General features: G+C 62.6%; 3 protein-coding genes across 5 annotated transcripts; 2 read left to right on the forward strand and 1 right to left on the reverse strand.

Annotated features, from left to right (window-relative positions):
- Positions 1-1,835: 1,835 nt before the first annotated feature.
- On the forward strand, positions 1,836-4,078 carry PPP1R27 (protein phosphatase 1 regulatory subunit 27). 2 transcript variants are annotated; one of them, XM_069872441.1, is made up of 4 exons: positions 1,853-1,947; positions 2,134-2,332; positions 3,572-3,722; positions 3,848-4,078. In XM_069872441.1, the coding sequence occupies exons 2-4, from the start codon at positions 2,155-2,157 to the stop codon at positions 3,978-3,980; spliced, it is 462 nt and encodes a 153-aa protein (XP_069728542.1). In that variant the 5' UTR covers positions 1,853-1,947; positions 2,134-2,154; the 3' UTR covers positions 3,981-4,078. The 2 variants fall into 2 exon arrangements, with proteins under 2 accessions (XP_069728541.1, XP_069728542.1); XM_069872440.1 differs by having other exon boundaries at positions 1,836-2,332.
- A 417-nt stretch (positions 4,079-4,495) lies between these two features.
- On the forward strand, positions 4,496-6,925 carry MCRIP1 (MAPK regulated corepressor interacting protein 1). 2 transcript variants are annotated; one of them, XM_069872443.1, is made up of 5 exons: positions 4,496-4,563; positions 4,986-5,075; positions 5,154-5,272; positions 5,390-5,488; positions 5,608-6,925. In XM_069872443.1, the coding sequence occupies exons 2-5, from the start codon at positions 5,068-5,070 to the stop codon at positions 5,670-5,672; spliced, it is 291 nt and encodes a 96-aa protein (XP_069728544.1). In that variant the 5' UTR covers positions 4,496-4,563; positions 4,986-5,067; the 3' UTR covers positions 5,673-6,925. The 2 variants fall into 2 exon arrangements, with proteins under 2 accessions (XP_069728544.1, XP_069728543.1); XM_069872442.1 differs by lacking the exon at positions 4,496-4,563 and adding an exon at positions 4,829-4,896.
- A 6,583-nt stretch (positions 6,926-13,508) lies between these two features.
- Positions 13,509-19,143, reverse strand: GCGR (glucagon receptor). Its single transcript, XM_069872925.1, has 14 exons — positions 19,068-19,143; positions 18,278-18,400; positions 17,357-17,383; positions 17,175-17,282; positions 16,714-16,835; positions 16,529-16,635; positions 15,628-15,781; positions 15,403-15,562; positions 15,261-15,321; positions 14,979-15,048; positions 14,399-14,487; positions 14,167-14,305; positions 14,005-14,046; positions 13,509-13,936 (listed from the first exon to the last, which is right to left on the reverse strand). The coding sequence occupies exons 1-14, from the start codon at positions 19,141-19,143 to the stop codon at positions 13,640-13,642; spliced, it is 1,575 nt and encodes a 524-aa protein (XP_069729026.1). The 3' UTR covers positions 13,509-13,639.

Below are 19,143 nucleotides of genomic sequence, written 5' to 3' on the forward strand. Positions count from 1 at the left end.
GAGTGCAGGGATAGGACAAGGGGGAATCGTTTTAAGTTGAAAGAGGGCAGGTTGAGATGATCTCTTTAGGAAGAAATGTGTTCCTGTGAGGGTGGAGAGGCGGCTGCTGAGGTCCAGAGAAGTGGTGGCTGCCCCATCCCTGGGGGCGTTCAAGGCCAGGTTGGATGGGGCTTTGAGCAACCTGATCCAGTGGGAGGTGTCCCTGCCCGTGGCACAGGGTGGAACTGGGTGGGCTTTGAGGTCCCTTCCAACCCAAACTGTTCCATAATTCTATGACCCAGTCAGATTCGTTTTGTGCACACGGCTAATTGCTGTTCCGAGAAAGCAGGCTAAAAGCGTCCTGTTGCCACCGCAGATCGCGCAGCCTCCTCTCGCATAGGGTTCTGCTGGACGTGCTCCTGAGCCGAGGTGCTCGGCGATGAGTTTGATGTTTTTGCCAGAAGACAAATGTGTGTGTCTGACCCCGCTGGCAGCCCTGCTGTGGGTATGGGTTCAGGATGAGGGTCGGCTGCAGAAGGGGCAGGATGGAATCTCTCAGATTCCTAATGCAGGACAAGTTTTTTGCCTGATGCCTTGCAGTGGAGTTCATTGTCCTGCCTGGACAATCCCCATCAGCAGAAAGCAGAGCACAATGTGCTCGTATACCTGAAATCATCAAACCTCATGAGGGGAAAAAGCATGGAGGAGCAGCTGTTGCTTGGATCCCTGGCTGATCCCAAGGATTCCTCCGTGGCAGATCGTCTGCTTTGCGCCTTGGACAGCCACAGCAGGACAGCAATGTGCACAAGAGTGGGCTGGTGGTGGTGCTGTTCTTCACCTCTTCTCCTGAGGCTACTCTTGGAAGCAGCTGATTCTCAGCCTGAGGTCGCACAGTGAACCCCTTGGATGGGCACTGTAGGCTCCTGGATCTGTGGCTGCATCGGGAGCACAGCAGCACCTCTGGGCTTCTTCATCCTGGAGAAGAGAAAGCTGCAGGAAAACCTTAGAGAGCAGCTTCCAGCACTGAAAGAGGCTCCAGGAAAGCTGACAAGGGGCTCTTGATCAGGGAGTGCAGGGACAGGACAAGGGGGAATGGTTTAAAGCTAAAAGAAGGAAGGTTGAGATGAGATTTCAGGAAGAAATGTTTTCCTGCATGAGTGGGGAGCCCCTGGCACAGGTTCTCCAGAGAAGTGGTGGCTGCCCCATCCCTGGAGGTGTTCAAGGCCAGGTTGGATGGCGCCTGGAGAAACCTGATCCAGCACGAGGTGTCTCTGCCCATGGCAGGGAGTTGGAACTGGATGGGCTTTGAGGTCCCTTCCAACACAAACTACTCTATGATCCCGTAAGGGTGCTGACGTTATCCCGCGTGCTGGTGGGGTTCTCCACAGGTTGCCTCACAGTTGTGCCGGGCAGCACAGCTCATCCTGCTCCTTTCCATGGGTCTGATGCAACCACAGGAGGGGTGACTTAGCTCCGAATGCATTTAGCGCGGCAGCTCTGACACGCCTGCGCTGTGCGAGCCAGTGGGTACAGGACTGGCTGGTTCTTCTCGCTTGGTGATCGTGTTTATGTCTTTTTCCTGGCACGTGTGTGTGTATGTGAGGGCTCGCTGCTGGGAAGTTTTGTTTCCAGGCCCTTGGGCTCCTCTGAAGGGCTCTCCAGGCAAAAGCAAGAGTAGATTTGACCCTTGGATGGGCACATCAACAGGTGGGTGGTAAGATGAGACACCAACTTCTGCCCAAAAGTGGGAGGCTGCGGGCCTGGGCGGCTCGATTACAAAGTGTCATGGCAAATAGCATGAGCTGCACGTCCTCAAAATAGCCCCGGGAGCCTATATAACGTGATGGTCTTGGAGAACCATCAGTCTTGGGCCAAGGGCCCGTCGGGGAACCGCGTGTGTCCCCAGCACCACCTCCTGCACGTAGCATGGGAGCATAGAGAGAGCTCAGAGGCAGCACATCCCTGCTGGTGAGGGGACAAGGGAACAGAGGGAGCGCAGTGGTGCGGGCACCATCACAGCTCCGTAGCGAGAAGGGACCTGGGAGGCAGAAGAGGAGACAACCGTGGTTCGAAGCCAGCGAGCGGTAGGGCTGAGCATCGGGCAACTCCAGCTGCTTCTACAGCCCCTGCATCCCTCCTCCTCCTCCTCCGCAGCGGCTGAAGGCTGCAGTCAGCATGAAGGACCATTACCCAGTTTCCGTGCCTCGGTACGTCCAGCGACTGAGAGCCTCCCGCACCGTGCACTTCCCCAACGACGTCATCTTTCAGGACCACATCAAGCAGGGAGACCTGGAGCAGGTGGGCAGGTTCATACGTACCAGGAAGGTGACGCTGGACACCATCTACCCTTCTGGTGAGTGCTGCCGGCGTCGGCCGAGCTGGAATCCTTACTGTAGTGGGGCTCATCTGGGCTCTGAAGGAGAGTGAGCCGTGCAGCTAGGACATGAGCCACCTTTGGCAGGGTGGCTGATTGGAGATGAGCTGCTTTCCTCCCCAGTGAGGAGTGATGCTCCCAGCATCGCCAAGCAGGGACCATGAAAGCCCCAGCACATGCAGCAGGAAGGGGGGAGCCTTGCCCCGCGGTCCCTGCAAAAGCACTGCAGGGTGGTGGGACCTAGGAAAGGAGATGTGAGCACAGGCTGGTCTGGAGCCCTGGATGGGAGAAGCAAGGCTCTGCATTTAGTTCTTGGCTCTATCCATCTCTCCTGAGCGCTACGGCATTTCTGTTTGGGGGGAAGGCATTGTGTAATGTTTGCACCCAGCCTCACTAGCAACCGCTTATGGAATGCCTGGATCGATCCGGCTGGTGCTGAGCCCAGGTTTGTCCCCTTCTTACACTTGGCTTTGGCCCCTGCTGTCACGAGGCAAGGGAACACGGTCTCAAATGACCCCGGGCTTCCTCCATCCTACACTGACGGCTTCATTTTGCGCTCTGTAAGGAGCTTCTGAATCTTGGGCCCCAAAGACGTTCCTCCTGTTGTCCCGGTGTGAGTCCCGGCCAGGACTTGGGGCAGGGGGTGCTGTGCCGTCCTACATGGGATATTTATGCGGAAATGAAACAGAAACCTGTGGCAGCTCCTCTTGTGTTCCTCAGTCTTTCCTTCTTTCCCTAAACTCACCTCCTTGCTAGTGAGGGTTCGCTGGTGCCCCTTAGAATCATAGAATAACCAGGTTGGAAGAGACCCACCGGATCATCAAGTCCAACCATTCCTATCAAACACTAAACCATGTTCCTCAGCACCTCGTCCACCTGTCCCTTAAACACCTCCAAGGAAGGTGACTCAACCCCCTCCCTGGGCAGCCTCTGCCAGTGCCCAATGACCCTTTCTGTGAAGAATTTTTTCCTGATGTCCATCCTGAACCTCCCCTGGTGGAGCTTGAGGCCATTCCCTCTCGTCCTGTCCCCTGTCACTTGGGAGAAGAGCCCAGCTCCCTCCTCTCCACAACCTCCTTTCAGGTAGTTGTAGAGAGCAATGAGGTCTCCCCTCAGCCTCCTCTTCTTCCAGGGCTGCAGGCAACTTGCACCTGGGAGCTCGCTCAGCATCAAAAGATTCCTTCCCCACTCCCGGGCTAACAAATTCTTTCCTCCCAGGCATGGCAGCCCTCCATGAAGCCGTGCTGACGGGAAACCTGGACTGCGTCAAGCTGCTGGTTAAATATGGCGCCGACATCCACCAGAAGGACGAGAATGGGTGGACGCCCTTGCACATGGCCTGCAGCGATGGCTACGCTGACATAGCCAGGTGAGGGCTGGGCTGGGACTTGCTGGTGTCGCCCAGCCTGGAGAACCCCAGTGATGGGCCTGGTGGCTCCTAGGAGTGTGGCCGGAGCCTGTGGACCCCACCAGCTCACCCCCCATCTCCTGCAGGTACCTCCTCTCCCTTGGGGCCAGCCTGGAGGCCACCACGGATGATGGCGAGAAGCCCTCGGACCTCATCGACCCCATCGACCCCGACTACAAGGACTTGGTGGAGCTCTTCCAAGCCACCGCGATGGACTGAGGCGGCGGGGCCGCTGCGGGGCTCTGAGGGTGGGGGCTGGGGCTGGGCCCGGGCCGGGGAGCACTTTGTACTTTTACAATAAAGCACCAGGGACGTGATGAAGCCGCAAAGGGATCTGAACAGGCTGGACCACTGGGCAGAGGACAATGGCATGAGGTTCAACAAGGCCAAGTCCCAGGTCCTGCACTTGGGGCACAACAACCCTGAGCAGCGCTACAGACTAGGAGAAGCCTGGCTGGAAAGCTGCCTGGAGGAGAGGGACCTGGGGGTGTTGGTCGACAGCGACTGAACATGAGCCAGCAGTGGCCCAGGTGGCCAAGAAGGCCAATGGCATCTTGGCTTGGATCAGAAACGGTGTGACCAGCAGGTCCAGGGAGGTTCTTCTCCCTCTGGACTCGGCACTGGGGAGACCGCTCCTCGAATCCTGTGTTCAGTTCTGGGCCCCTCACCACAAGAAGGGTGTTGAGGCTCTGGAGCGAGCCCAGAGACGAGCAACAAAGCTGGTGAGGGGGCTGGAGAACAGGCCTTATGAGGAGCGGCTGAGAGAGCTGGGGGTGTTTAGGCTGGAGAAGACGAGGTTGAGGTTATTCTATGATTCTATGACTCGAACCCGTGACCCAGGGGGCCGGGCGTGAGCTAAGGGGCGTGGCCTAATGATGGATGGTGTGTGCGAGGGGGCGTGGCCTAGGGAGGGGGCGTGGCCTAGACAAAGGAAGCGGCGTTGCGAGCATTGAAGGGGCGTGGCCTAACCAAGGGGCGGAGCGCGTAGGAATGGGGCGTGGCCTGATTCCAGGGTGTCAACACAAGGGGGCGTGGCCTGCGCGGGTTGGGGGGGGGGGGAAGGTGTCTCGCGCACGCGCACTGCGGCGCTTCCGTCGCGGCCCGAGCGCGGTCGGGAGGCGGGAGCCGGGCCCAGGTGAGGGGCGCGCGTTGCCATGGCGACGGGCGGGGCCCGTTCCGCGGCCTAAGCCCCGGCCTGGCCGCCTTCTCCCTTTTCTCCCGCAGCCGCGCCGAGCCCAGCCCAGCCCGGCCTCACCGGCCCGGCCTCACCCGGCCTCACCCGGCCCAGCGGCGCGCCGACGACGCCATGGCCAGGTGAGGCCCCATCCCTCCCCGCCACCCCCGGGCCTAGCCCCGGCCCCGCTCGGCTCAGGCCCCGCGCTTCGCTTGCAGCTCCCCCGTGTCCCGCGTCGTCTACAACGGGAAGCGGAGCGGCGGCCCGCGCTCCCCCGGCGCCGGCAGCGAGATCTTCACGCCGGCCCACGAGGAGAACGTGCGCTTCATCTACGAAGGTGAGCGGGGGGTGGGGGGCGAGGGGGTGGGTCGTGGGGTTCTGGGGGCTTCGGGCCCCCCCGGCTGCGTCCAGGCAGGGCCCGAGGCCAGCGGCCCCCCCGCCCCTGTCCCCGCAGCCTGGCAGTGCGTGGAGCGGGACCTGCGCAACCAGATGGGCTCCGAGCGCGGGCTGGTCGAGGAGTACGTGGAGAAGATGCCGAACCCCAGCCTGAAAGGTGAGGGAGATGGGGACAGCCTGCCCCGGCTCCTTTTGGAGGGGCCGGCTGGCTCCTCCGGCTGAGAGGAGGCTCCGATGCCGCCTCTGTTGCCAAAGTCTCCCTGCTCTTCCTTGCAGCATTTAAACCTGTCGACCTGGGTGATCTGAAGAGGAGGAACACACAGGATGCGAAGAAGTCCTAAGGCGAGTCATCCCTGCAAGTCGGCTGTCTCCTAAGGTCCTCAAGCAGATTTGATTTGAGATTTTGTGTTGATTTCCTCCTCTGGTCTGTTCTCCCCAATGCCCGTGGGAAAGCCGGTCAGCTTTGGGGCTGGCTCTGAAGCTGCCTGGAGTCCAAGATGCTCAGGGGCTCGCTGAGGGTGCCCGGAACCTGTTGCAAAGTATTCCAGTCCCTCACCCATAGCTTTTTCTGGCCTCAAGCTGTCCTTTCCCACTCCATGCTGGGCTCGCAGATCTCCTGTTCTCCTTCTGTCCCCGCCCTGGCGTGCAGAGCGTGTGGGCTCCCAGGGCTCTGGTGCACAGCAGGGAAGAGTGGCTGTGTTGGTGGCAGAGGCAGCACTGGTTTTCTGCTCCCTCCTGTGCACCAGGGATTCTCAGCTGCTGGGCAGGCCACGGGGAGAAGAGAGGAGGGTTGGCTCTGTCCTTCTACCTTGGGACAGACAAACAGCTACAGGTCAGCCTCAGGCTGCTGGGCAGGCCCCTACCGGCTCTTCCTCGTGCCCTGCCACTAGGGCTTGATTTGTACTTGGGCTGCTGGTGCCTGGGACTTGACGTTGCTCCTGGGTCCAGATTTTCTTTGTTCTTAGATTGGGCCGGATCCCTGTGGTGCTGGAAAAGGAGCTGCCCTTCTCTCCCTGCTGTTGGAGGGAGATGGGCAGCCAGCGCTGGCCCCAGCAGCTCCAGGGGGTGGGAGCCGCGGGGCAGGCTGGTGCTGACTGTGCGGAAAGAATCCTGCTGGCATTGCTGCCCGAGCAGCGCCGTGCTGTTCCGTACTAACACCATTTTCCAGACGTGCACCCTTGGGAGAGATCCAGCTTCCACGACTGGCGGAAATGTCATGGCCTGGGGCTGCCCTTGCTGCGGTGGCTCACCCTGGCGGGGGCTTTCTTGTGACCCTCGCTCCTGATAAGGCTCGAGTGGCTTCTGTGTCACCTCTGAGCCAGCGAGTGTGACTCTGCTGTCCTCATGACAGCCGCCTCTCTGTGCCCTCCGGAGGCCGTGGGGAGTGGCGGGAGCAGCCTCCTGCCTGCCTGTGCTCACGGCCAGTGCGGAGGGGGCTGCTGGGGGCTCTGCCAGCGCCGCGGGCTTTGGGGGGTGCAGGGGAGTTGTGGCTGCCGTTCCCTTTCCTTTGTTGAGTTGTTGAGCTCTACTGTTCCCTTTTCTTTCTGTGTCTGTCACTTGAGGAGTGCTGTAAATAAAAGCTGGCGTCTTTTTGGGTCTGCCTCCCTGTGGTGCTGCCTGCGACCCTCGCCTGGTTGCCACTGTGTCCAGGACACTGCCCGGCTGCTCCTGATGGTGCAGCTTTCCTGGTCTATCTGAGTCCTGAGGAGAAGTAACGCGGAGAGCAGAAGCAACCTCTTATTTTTATGTCTTTATCTTGTTTCCGGAAGGGATCTGGCCCTCACGCTGGCTCTGGATTTCACTGCAGGCGTGTGTGGCCTGGTGCTGCGTGCCGGAGCACAATGCCCTTGGGTGCTGGCAGCCCTCCCGCACGCCAGCATCCCAGGAACTGTCTCTGGACCAAAGATTTAAATGCTGAGACTATTAATACACTCGTATCCTCTTCCCTCCCCTGCTTTAATGGGGTTTAAGCTATACTTGGCATTGCCAGAATTCTTCCTCAAGTGCATCTTTCCACACTTAGCCGTGACCCTGTTTACCTCCCTCACCAAAACATTCCCAGGGCTCGCACGTGCCGGGCTGTGCTGTTCCGTCTGGCACGGCAGGATGGGGCCTTGGTCCCTCGCTGCCAGCTCTGCCCAGGCCCCTTCCCTTACCCTGGTGCTTCCAGGACCCCTTCCTCGCCACCAGCAGCAATTAAGTGCACGGGGGGACAAGACGGGGGTGGTTATTCCTGCCACAGCCCCTCACCTTTGACTTTTCCATGATCTGTGCCCTGTGGCTGGGAAGCACGGAGCCCTGGCTGGTAGCCTGGAGTGTGTCCAGAGCCGTGCGTCCTGGGTCTGTGCATCCCGAGAGAATGGAAGAGCTGGGCCCAGCGATGCTGGAGCAAGGCGACTGGCTTGCTGGAGAGCCTGGGGTTTTGGGATCCCAAGGGAGGGAGCGGGATGGCGCGAGAGCTGCCCCAATATACCGAGAACTGGCTCCACGCTGCATCCCAGCTGGTGCTTTCTGCACCTGGCTGTGTGGAGCCCAACACTCTCCCCTGGGCTGGGCACAGGCTGGGGCCACCCCGGGGGCTGCACAGGCACACGGGGGTCCTGCAGCCCGACCCCTCCAGCCTCTGCCGGGTTTTTCTTTTGGTTTGGGTGCCGCGAAGCCGGAGGCGAAGCAGCTGCTCGCACTCTAATGAATCGGTGTACAGAGATCATTCTGTAAGCGGGTGATTTTTATAAAGATCGATAACCACCGCTGGAGCGAGGCAGCGCGGGAGAAGGGTGAGAGTCAGGCGGGGGGGGGGGCTGCAGGGAGGAGAGGCCGCGGGCAGGAGAAATTGGGCTGTTTACCTATAAAAAAACAAACTCAGCCAGGGTTTATTCTCGCTGTGACTCAGAGACGGTGCTGATCATTAGATTAACCGCTGGGAGGGAGCGCGGTATGTGTTGTGTCATTGAATTAAGTGGTGGAAGAGGGGATGGCAGCCAGCAGAATCTAATAGAAGACCAATTTGCGGGGCTCAATTCCCTTGATAAAGTGGGAGTATTCCTGCGAGGCGCCGTGGCCCCAGGGTGCTTGGCTGCAGATGCAGGGGTGTCGCTACCTGGGCAGCGCAGGGCAGGTGGCCGCTGGCCGGTTATTGCTCCGGAGCTGCTCTGCGTCTCAGTTTTGTCCCACAGCCAGGGCCTCATGTCGTGGCCGTGGGCTGGTGGCTCTGCTGGGGTATGTGTAGTTGTGAGCGCGACCATGAGTGTGTGTGCACGCCTGTGTGCATGTGTTGTGCAGGTTGTGCGGCCTGAGGTGGCCCCTCACCACAAGAAGGATGTTGAGGCTCTGGAGCGAGTCCAGAGAAGAGCAACAAGGCTGGTGAGGAGGCTGGAGAACAGGCCTTATGAGGAGCGGCTGAGAGAGCTGGGGGTGTTTAGCCTGGAGAAGAAGAGGCTGAGGGGAGACCTCATTGCTCTCTCCAACTACCTGAAAGGAGGTTGTGGAGAGGAGGGAGCTGGGCTCTTCTCCCAAGGGACAGGGGACAGGACGAGAGGGAATGGCCTCAAGCTCCACCAGGGGAGGTTCAGGCTGGACATCAGGAAAAACTGTTATGGAAAGGGTTATTGGGCACTGGAACAGGCTGCCCAGGGAGGGTGTTGATTCACCTTCCCTGGAGGTGTTTAAAAGACAGGTGGATGAGGCGCTGAGGGACATGGTTTAGTGATTGATGGGAATGGTTGGACTCGATGATCCGGTGGGTCTTTTCCAACCTGCTGGTTCTATGATTCTCTGATCCCAGGGTGCTGGGGTGCAGCTGCACTGCCCCAGAAGGCACCCTGGGTGCTGCCAGGGTGCGTACAGGGTGACACCCACTGCAGGGAAGGTTCCCTCAGCCCCAGCGGGGTCCCTAGGGTGCAGCTTCCCCTGAGCCCCCAAATCTCACCTGCCCTGTCCCACAGCAGGATGGAGGCTGTGTGCTGCAGGCACCCGCTGGGAGCAGAAGCTCTGCCTTCAGCCCCGGTGGCACAGGGGCTGCGGCCTGTCCCCTTCCAGACACTCCACAACGATGGGAAAGGATGCTGAGGGCGCTCCCGTGGGAGCCAACTCCTTGGGACAGAGCTGGCTCTGCTCCCGGGGGCTGCTGGACGCCCTGCGCCCTCTCCCTGCCGACCCAGGAGCTGCAGGACACCCTGTGCGCTCCCCCTGGGAGTCCAAAGAGCTGTGGAGTGCCCTGTGCCCTCTCCCTGGGGTCCCAGGAGCTGCAGGATACCCGATTCCATCTCCCTGGAATCCTAGAAGCTGTGAGATGCCCTGTTCCATCTCCCTGAAGTCCAAAGAGCTGTGGAGTCACCTGTGCCCTCTTCTCTGGGGTCCTAGGAGCTGCAGGATACCCTGTGCCCTCTTCTCTGGGATCCCAGGAGCTGCAGACTGCCCTGTGCCCTCTTCTCTGGGATCCCAGGAGCTGCAGGATGTCCTGTGCACTCCCTTTGGAGTCACAGGAGCTGTGGGATGCCCTGAATCCTCTCCTTGGGGTCCCAGGAGCTGCAGGATACCCTATGCCCTCTCTCTGGTATTCCAGGAGCTGCGGGATGCCCTGTGCCCTCTCCCTGGAGTCACAGGAGCTGCAGGACATCCTGTGCCCTCTCCCTGCTGACCTAGGAGCTGTGGGATGCCCTGTGCCCTCTCCCCAAGATCCCAGGAGCTGCAGGACACCCTGTGCACACTCCCTGGGAGTCCAAAGAGCTGCAGGATGCCCTGTGCCCTCTCCCTGGAGTTCCAGGAGCTGTGTGATGCCCTGCACCCTCTCTCTGGGGTCCCAGGAGCTGCAGGATACCCTATGCCCTCTCTCTGGGATTCCAGGAGCTGCGGGATGCCCTGTGCCCTCTCCCTGGGGTCTCAGCAGCTGTGTGATGCCCTGCACCCTCTCCCTAAGATCCCAAGAGCTGTGAGATGCCCTGTGCCCTCTCTCTGGGGTCCCAGGAGCTGCAGGATACCCTGTGCCCTCTGTCTGGGATTCTAGGAGCTGTGGGATGCCCTGTGCCCTCTCTCTGGGATTCCAGGAGCTGTGATGCCCTGCACCCTCTCCCCAAGATCCCAGGAGCTGCAGGATACCCTGTGCCCTCTCTCTGGGATTCCAGGAGCCGCGGGATGCCCTTTGCCCTCTCCCTGGGGTCCCAGCAGCTGTGACACCCCCGAGGAAGGGCCGTACCCAGCCATGCTGGGGTTCCATGGGTGCTAGGGAGCCGCTGACGGGGGCACTTGGCCAGGGCTGCTGGCCCAGCCCCATGGCACAGGCCGTGCCCGGCTTCGGGGCGGCAGCCAGGCTGGCGGCGGGTGCTATGAGGCTGCGGTGAGCAGCTCGGAGGGAGGGGACGTTTCTCCGATGGGCCGTGGCGTGGGTGGACATCAGGCGCTTGCACGAGACTCCTGGCCCCCAGGAATCCCTGCTCAGGGCTGTGCCCGGCGCTGCCAGCCCTGATTCCTGATTCCTGATATTCCCGTCCCCTCCACGGGGACAGGGATCTGCCACCCCGACACGGACACTTTGGGGTGCCGAAACCAGCTGGGCTGTATGGGGACAGGAGCTGTGGGGACATGGGCCAGTGTCGACGCTGCTTTGGGGACACAGGGCGTTTCAGCAGGGACCCCCTGAGGGCTGGGGTGACTTGGGGTCCCTGTAGGGTCCCTGTGTGGCTGATGCAGGGCCCTGATGTTGCATGTCCCCTTGCCTGGGGAGGGTCTGGGGGTCCCTGTGCCCTCGGCACCATGAGGCCAGTGTGTTCCCAACGGGGCGTCGCGGTGCCACGGCGGGGGGGACAGTGGGGTGTTGCCACAGCAACGCTGCAACAACAGGCGCAGGGCCCGGCGCCGCTCGATGACCATATTTACCTTCCCAGAAACCGCTTTGTGCTCCAGCAATTTGCCTCAATTAGGCTCGTTACCGCGTCAGGAGGCCGCAGTGACGGCAGCGGCCGTGGGGCCAGCGGCTCCGTGGGAGCAACTCAGTCCAACTTTGGCACCGGGGTTCTGGGTAGGGTCCATTGTGGTCCTTCAAGCCATCCCCATCCCAGCACCCAGGGCTCCAGGCGAACTCTGACCTCCCCTCTGTGCTGGCTCAGCCCCATGGCACTGCTGTGTCCCCACGGCATCGCCACCTGCCCCACGGCGTGGCTGCCACGCGCTTGCCGTCCCCACCATCGCGGCCCAGACCCCTTTGCCCCACATCCTCGCTGCCTGCTGGACGCTGGGTCCCGGCTCGGCCGGGGCAGACGGCAACTTGTCAAGTAAACAGAGGAAAATTACTGTGTGCTCGGCACGGCGCTGCTGCCAGGAGCTGAGTGCCGCGCAGCCGGTGCCGCGGGCATGCCCTCCCCACGCCGCGGCTGCCCCTGTGATGCCCACCCTCTCGCCCTCGCCACAGTTTGGGATCCCACGATTCCTGGAGAAGCTTGTGTGGCTCCCGCTGTCCCTCGTGCCGGCTGGCAGGGCCATGGAGGTGCGGGTGCTGGTGGGATTTGATGGAGCGTCACTGCCTGGTCACTGTGTGGGGCTGTCGGTGACTGCTGGAGCACAGCTCCCTGTCCTCATCCTGCGTGTCGTGTCCCCTGTGCGGGGCCGGGTGTAGGGTCTGGGGACATTATCTGTGCAATGGGCCCCTGTGCCCATTGCCTGTGGGTGGCAGGGGGCACACAGGCTGTCTGTCCGTCCTGCCACCCCGCATTGTGCAGCGTGCGCCTGGCCGAGGAGCTGTGCCTGGCTAATCCCAGCACAGCGAGCAATTGTGGTGCCCAAATCCACGGCATCCGGGTTTAACGCTCACGTGCACGGCACAAGCCTCTTAGGGTGCCAGCCCGCCACCCTCCCTCAGTCACCCAGCCCAGCACTGGGGCATCCGCAGCCCCGCACCCCGTGGCACTGGGCACGGCCCGAGCCGGCTCTCAGGAGAGCGGGGGTGCGGGCGGGCAGAGCCAAATGATTTAATTAAGGGCTCCTGGCAGTGAGAGGCCAGAGCCGATTAGCGGCCAGGGGAGAGCGCGTGCTGGCCAGGAGCTGGAGCCCCGTCCTGCAGTGCTGCAGCGGCTCTCGCCTGCCTTGCTCACCTGTGTGTGGGGCCACGGGCAGGCTGTGGGGCTATGGGGCAGGCAGCGGGGCTGTGGGGTGGGCAATGGGGCTGTGGGGCAGGCAGCGGGGCTGTGGGGCAAGAAGTGGGGCCGTGGGGTAGGTAATGGGGCTGTGGGGCAAGAAGTGGGGCGGTGGGGTAGGTAATGGGGCTGTGGGGCAAGAAGTGGGACTGTGGGGTAGGTAATGGGGCTGTGGGGCCGGCAGCAGGGTTGTAGGGCAGGCAGTGGGGCAGGCAGCAGGGCAGGCAGCGGGGCTATGGGACAGGCTGTGGGGTAAGCAATGGGGCTATGGGGCAGGCAGAGGCTGTGGGGCAGGCAGTGGAGCAGGCAGTGGGGCTATGGGGCAGGCAGTGGGGCAAGCAGTGGGGCTATGGGGCAGGCAGTGGGGCAAGCAGTGGGGCTATGGGGCAGGCAGTGGGGCTATGGGGCAGGCAGTGGAGCAGGCAGTGGGGCTATGGGGCAGGCTGCGGAGCAGGCAGTGGGGCTATGGGGCAGGCAGTGGGGCAAGCAGCAGGGCTATGGGACAGACAACAGGGCTATGGGGCAGGCTGTGGGGTAGGCAATGGAGCTGTGGGGCAGACAGTGGGGCTGTGGGGCAAGCAGCAGGGCTGTAGGGGAGGCAATGGGGCAGGCAGCAGGGCTATGGGGCGGGCAGCAGGGCTATGGGGCAGGCAGTGGGGCTTGTGGGGCACGCAGGGGCTATGGGGCAGGCTGTGGGGCAGGCAGTGTGTCTGTGGGGCAGGCAGCTGTGCTATCTCCTGGTGCAGCCCATCCATAGCAGGTGTCCCCGCTCCCCACCCACGCCCGTGGCCGTCACCGTGCGGGCTTGCGGGGACGGTCCCCGATCCCCACACCCGGGGCTCCCATTGTGGACAGAGAGGTGCACGCGGAGCTGGCCCTGCAGCCCGCACGGGCCCACACCTATTTACAATGACAACAGATAAATTACAGCACTGCGCAAAGGGTCTCGAAGGCGCACGAGGGCAGCACCACAGGATGACCCCCCCCCCACCCCCCCACGCCACACACAGAACCCTCGCAGAGGTCCAGGTCCTGCTCGCCGCGTGCCTCACCCGCAGCTGGCACCGCACGGTGTCCTCGCCGCGGCATCAGGGTCCAACACAGCCCCCACGGAGCTGGCGAGGGACGTGGCGGCCGCCCCAGCCGGCTCAGTCAGTGGCGCTGGGGCTCCGGTTGTGGGCTCAGAAGTGGCTCTCGGCTGTGGTTTCGGGAAACTCGTAGCAGTGGTGCCGATCCCCCGTGGCAAGGTGCTCGGCGGTGCCGCGGCCGGTCATCTCGAGGTAGTGGGTGCCGGGGCGTGCGGCAACCGTGCTGCGTCCCAGCCCGTTGGCGGAGCCGCTCACCAACTGGTGCTTCTCGCAGGCGTTGCCGGCACCGTTGCGGGCGCTGGGCGCGTGGCTGTAGGTGTGCTTGTACTCCTCTGCCAGGTCCTTCCCCAGCTTCCAGCGCTGCCACCTCTTCAGTAGCTCTGCTTGTACCTGGGGGCAGACGGTGTTAGCGGGGCTGGAGCCTTGCTAGGTGTCCCCTCCCGCGCTGTCCTGCTCACCTCCTTGTTGACGAAGCAGTAGAGAATGGCCACCAGCATCCCCTGGGCAAGGAAGGAGAGAAGGGAGAGGTGCACGGCTGGACCCTGATCCCAACCTGGCCCGGTTCCTCCCAAGTTGGAGGTTCCCTAAGGAGGGAAAGTCCCATGTGGGGCTGGACTCACCTGGAAGGAGCTCATGAAGAGCTCAAAGAAGAGCTTGATGTAGCGCAGGGTGCCCTGAGCATGCTCATCTGTGATAAAGGCGAAGACCACCTCGTGGATGCCCAGCAGAGGGATCAGTGTCAGCGTGGACTTGGCCAGCCTGCACGGAGAGGAGCTCATCAGCCCTGGGCTGGTGGTGTGGGGACGCAGCAACGAGCGGGTGTGTGGGGCTGGGGCTGTGCCCACCACCCACCTGAACTTGTAGTCTGTGTAGCGCATCTGGTGTGCACGGAGCTTGGAGACGAGGATCTGGATGATGCGGATGAAGATGAAGAAGTTGATCTGCAATGGAGTAGAGTGAAGCATGAATCGTAGAATCATAGAATCACCAGGTTGGAAAAGACCCACTGGATCATCGAGTCCAACCATTCCTATCAATCACTAACCCATGTCCCTCAGCACCTCGTCCACCCGTCCCTTAAACCCCTCCAGGGAAGGTGACTCAACCCACTCCCTGGGCAGCCTCTGCCAGTGCCCAATGATCCTTTCTGTGAAAATTTTTTTCCTAATGTCCAGCCTGAACCTCCCCTGGTGGAGCTTGAGGCCATTCCCTCTCGTCCTGTCCCCTGTCCCTTGGGAGAACAGCCCAGCTCCCTCCTCTCTAAAACCTCCTCTCAGGCAGTTGGAGAGAGCAATGAGGTCTCCCCTCAGCCTCCTCTTCTCCAGGCTAAACACCCCCAGGACAGGACAGCTCTGTCCCCATAGCAGCCTCTTTCCCAGTGGGCTCAGAGCTCTCACAGATGCCGAGCAAGGTGCCGCAGCCCTGCACTCACCAGGATGGCCAGGAACACGGGGAAGCGAAGGATCCACCAGAAGCCCATGTTGTTGTTGGTGCTCCAGCACCTGTAGGGGAGGAAACAGGGACTGCCAGGCAGCCCCTCGACTGGGCAGCTGCTAGAGCCCAATGTGGCATCGGCAGCCCCAGCCGAGCAAGTGCCACAGCCCAGCACCCTGCTCCTTGCACGGGACAGTGGCATCGAACCCCTCTAGGGCCATCACATGGTCCCCCCACCCCTCATCGTGCCCCACGTGCACCCACAGGGGCTTGTACTCACTGGATGTTTTCATAGAGGAACTTCACTACAGCCCAGGGGATGAGGAACAGCACGGGAGCCCCTGGAGGGGAGTTGGAAGGGGCCAAGTGAGGCACAGCCAGGAGTGGGACAGGGGGCACGGTGCCAGCCCCCCGGCACTCACCCCATCCAATGCACAAGTAGAGGGTGAAGTAGCTCCTTTCCGAGAAGACGGCCACCACCAGCAGGTTGTGCAGGTAGATGCCCTCCACCAGCAGCCAGCAGTAGTTGGCCACGATCCCGTACTGCATGAAGACCGTGGCCGCCCGGCAGCCCGCGGCCGCCTGCGGGCAGGGGTCAGGAACGCTGCGTACCAGCCCTCACCGACCCCACCGGCCCCACCACTCACCTCGTCGCTCAGCCAGATGTGGACATTGTAGTCGTCGACCTTGTCGCTATAGTGGGTCTTGAGCAGGGCGTCGATGACCAGCACGGAGACGCCCTTCAGGATGAAGGAGGCGAAGAGGTTCATGTGGATGTAGTTCCTCATGCAGTGCAGCTTGCTGCGGAGGCGGGGGGCTGCTGTCAGTGCCCGCACACGGCTCCCCAACGCAGGCTCCCCCCTGCCCCCCGTGTCCTGCTCCCGACCCCCCGCATGGCCCCCAACTCCTGCCCCAGCACCGTCCCCCTGCCCCCAGCACAGCCTCCTCCTGCCCCCTATCTCCTGCCCCCCAACTCCTGCCCCCATCTCCTGCCCCCATCTCCTGCCCCATCACATTCCCCTCCTGCCCCCCATCTTCTGCCCCCATCTCCTGCACCCCATCTCCTGCCCCTCTCCCCCCAGCACAGCCCCCTCCTGCCCCCCATCTCCTGCCCCTTCACAGCCCCCTCCTGCCCCTCATCTCCTGCCCCCCATCTTCTGCCCCTGGCCACCCAGCACAGCCCCCTCCTGCCCCCCATCTCCTGCCCCTCTCCCCCCAGCACAGCCCCCTCCTGCCCCCCATCTCCTGCCCCCCATCTCCTGCCCCTGGTCACCCAGCACAGCCCCCTCCTGCCTCTTCACAGCCCCCTCCTGCCCCCCATCTCATGCCCCCCATCTCCTGCCCCTCTCCCCCCAGCACAGCCCCCTCCTGCCCCCCATCTCCTGCCTCTCATCTCCTGCCCCCCATCTCCTGCCCCTGGCCCCCCATCATGGCCCCCTCCTGCCCCCCATCTTCTCCCCCCATCTCCTGCCCCATCACAGCCCCCTCCTGCCCCCCATCTCCGGCCCCTCCTGCCCCGAAGCTGGGGGGCCGTGCAGTAGCCCCCACCTGAAGCCCAGCAGCAGGCCCAGGGCGAGGAGCAGCGCGCACAGCGACACGGAGTAGCCCACGGTGTACATCACCTTGAAGGTGCCATAGGTCCTGGCAAATTTCTCCTGGTGAAGGAGGGAGCAGGTGAGGGCCGGGAGGGAGCCCCGCTGTGGTTTTACTCCCCCCATCCCGGCTGTGCCCACCTGCGCCTCCAGGTCCTTGGCGTCGAGCTCGCACTGCTTGGCATCGCGCAGGGACTGTCCCTGGGGACCCGTCACCCACTGCCCGTCCGGCCCGCAGGTCTTGAAGACGTGTCTGTGCTTCACTGCGAGGGGAAGGGGGCGATGGGGCGTGCTGGGTGCCAGAACCACCGTGGGCTCCGTGCACCGACCCCAGCGTGGACAAGAGGGAACGGCCTCAAGCTCTGCCAGGGGACGTTCAGGCTGGACATTAGGAAAAAATTCTTCACAGAAAGGGTCATTGGGCACTGGCAGAGGCTGCCCAGGGAGAGGGTTGAGTCACCTTCCCTGGAGGGGTTTAAGGGACGGGTGGATAAGGTGCTGAGGGACATGGGTTAGTGATTGATGGGAATGGTTGGACTCGATGATCCGGTGGGTCTCTTCCAACCTGGTGATTCTATGATTCTGTGGGCACACGCCGTTACCTTTCTGGTACCAGGGCAGGAACCAGGGGCAGGGCACGCTGGCAGTGCTGTTGGGCAGCGTGTCGGGCCAGCAGGAGAACTTGTCGAAGGTGCGGTTACAGACCAGCTCTGCGGAGAGACGCGATGTGGCGATGCCCTCACCCTCGTGCCAGCCCCACGCAGCCTGCTCCCCCCCGTCCCACCTGCAGGGCCCCCACGCCGCCTCTCACCTGCAGGCGGGGGCAGGCGGGCTCATGTTGCGCTGGCACTCCTCGCTGTACGCCTTCCAGCTCTCAAAGACAAAATCTGTGATCTGGCGGAGGGGCCCTGGGGGGGCACCGGGGAGCGTCACTCGCACCCTGCCGCAGGGTTGGGCAGGGCAGTGAGGCCAGCTTGGGGATGGCCACGGGGCAGATGCGGGCTAACATGCTGTGCTGTGCCGTGCCGTGCAGTGCCATTCATGCAGTGCCATCCCATCCCATCCATCCATTCCATCCATCCCATCCCATCCCATCTGTGCCATGCCGTCCCGTCCCGTCCCCATCCCATCCATCCCATCCCATGCTGTGCATTGCCATGCATCCCGTCCCACCCCATCCCATCCCGTGCCGTGCCGTGCCATGCCATGCCATCCCATGCCATGCCATGCCATCCCATCCCATCCCGTGCCATCTCATGCCATGCCATCCCATGCCATCCCGTCCCATGCCATGCCATGCCATCCCATCCATCCCGTGCCATGCCATGCCATGCCATGCCATGCCATGCCATCCCATCCATCCCATCCCATCCCATGCCATCCCATCCCATCCCATCCCATCCCATCCCATGCAGTGCTATCCCATGCTGTGCCATCCCGTGCCGTGCCATGCAGATGGCAGGAGAGGGCAGTGGCTGCTGCGCAGCCAGCCGTGGCGAGGGGCTGCTGCAGGGAGAGGTGGATCTGCAGCAGCTCGGGGCCAAGCAGCAGGCTGGGTACGGGGCACAGCAGCATCGCACGAGACAGCCTGTCCTTACCTGGCAGCAGAGCAGCAGCAGCAGGAGGCTGAGGAGAGCCGGCTGGGACATCCCTCTGCCGGGCCGCGAGCCGCATGGGGAGCAGCGCAGGGCACTTGGCTTCCTACCGGCCCTCGGCGGCTCCTCTGCCCTGGCCGTGAGGGCTCTGGCGCGCGGGCGACCCTGCACGAGATGCCAGGTCACGGGGATGAGGTTGGTGGGATCCGTGCTGGAGCAGAGCTGGGGGACACCTGGCCAGGGGAAGGCAGGCGCAGGAGTGGCGCACACCCCAGTGCAGAGCCAGCCCCAGTCACAGTGCCACGGTCCTGTCCACGTCCTTGCCCGACCCTGTCTGGCTTTAACGTTCAGCCGGTTGTTTGTTCGTTTTCCCGTTAGGCTGAGAGCTGCTGCGTACCTGCCATTCTCTCCCCACGATGGCATCGGAACCGTGGCCAGCCCACCGCTCTGCCCTCCAAGCCAAAACCAGACCCCCCCAGGCACAGAATCATAGAGTCACTAGGTTGGAAAGGACCCACTGGATCATCAACCATTCCCATCAATCACTAACCCATGTCCCTCAGCACCTCATCCACCCGTCCCTTAAACACCTCCAGGGAAGGGGACTCAACCACAGACCCAGCCTGGGGCCACCCCACACGGGTGCTGGTGCCCAACAGCGTGTCTGCGCCGAGCCCTGAAGGTCCAGGACTCCTCCTCGTGCCTGAGCATCCCCCTCAGGGCTGGCACCCGGGCTGCCTCTCCTCCCATGGCTTGTGGTGGATCCGTGTCCAGCGGTGGAGGTGGCCACAGCCCGGAGATGGCCCTGCAGGGTGGTCCTTGGGGCTCCCCGTCCCCATCGCTGCCCACCCAGGGACGGAGCTGTGCAGGGAGCGTTGGGGATGGTGGTTAACCATTAACCTGCAGGGATCCCCAGCTCGTGGAGCTGCCGTGGCCCCAGGTCCGGCTCAGCGTGGCTGCAGCAGCTCAGCTCCAT

The sequence above is a fragment of the Phaenicophaeus curvirostris genome, chromosome 19 (assembly GCF_032191515.1).
Source record: "Phaenicophaeus curvirostris isolate KB17595 chromosome 19, BPBGC_Pcur_1.0, whole genome shotgun sequence".
Taxonomy (NCBI): Eukaryota; Metazoa; Chordata; class Aves; order Cuculiformes; family Cuculidae; genus Phaenicophaeus; species Phaenicophaeus curvirostris.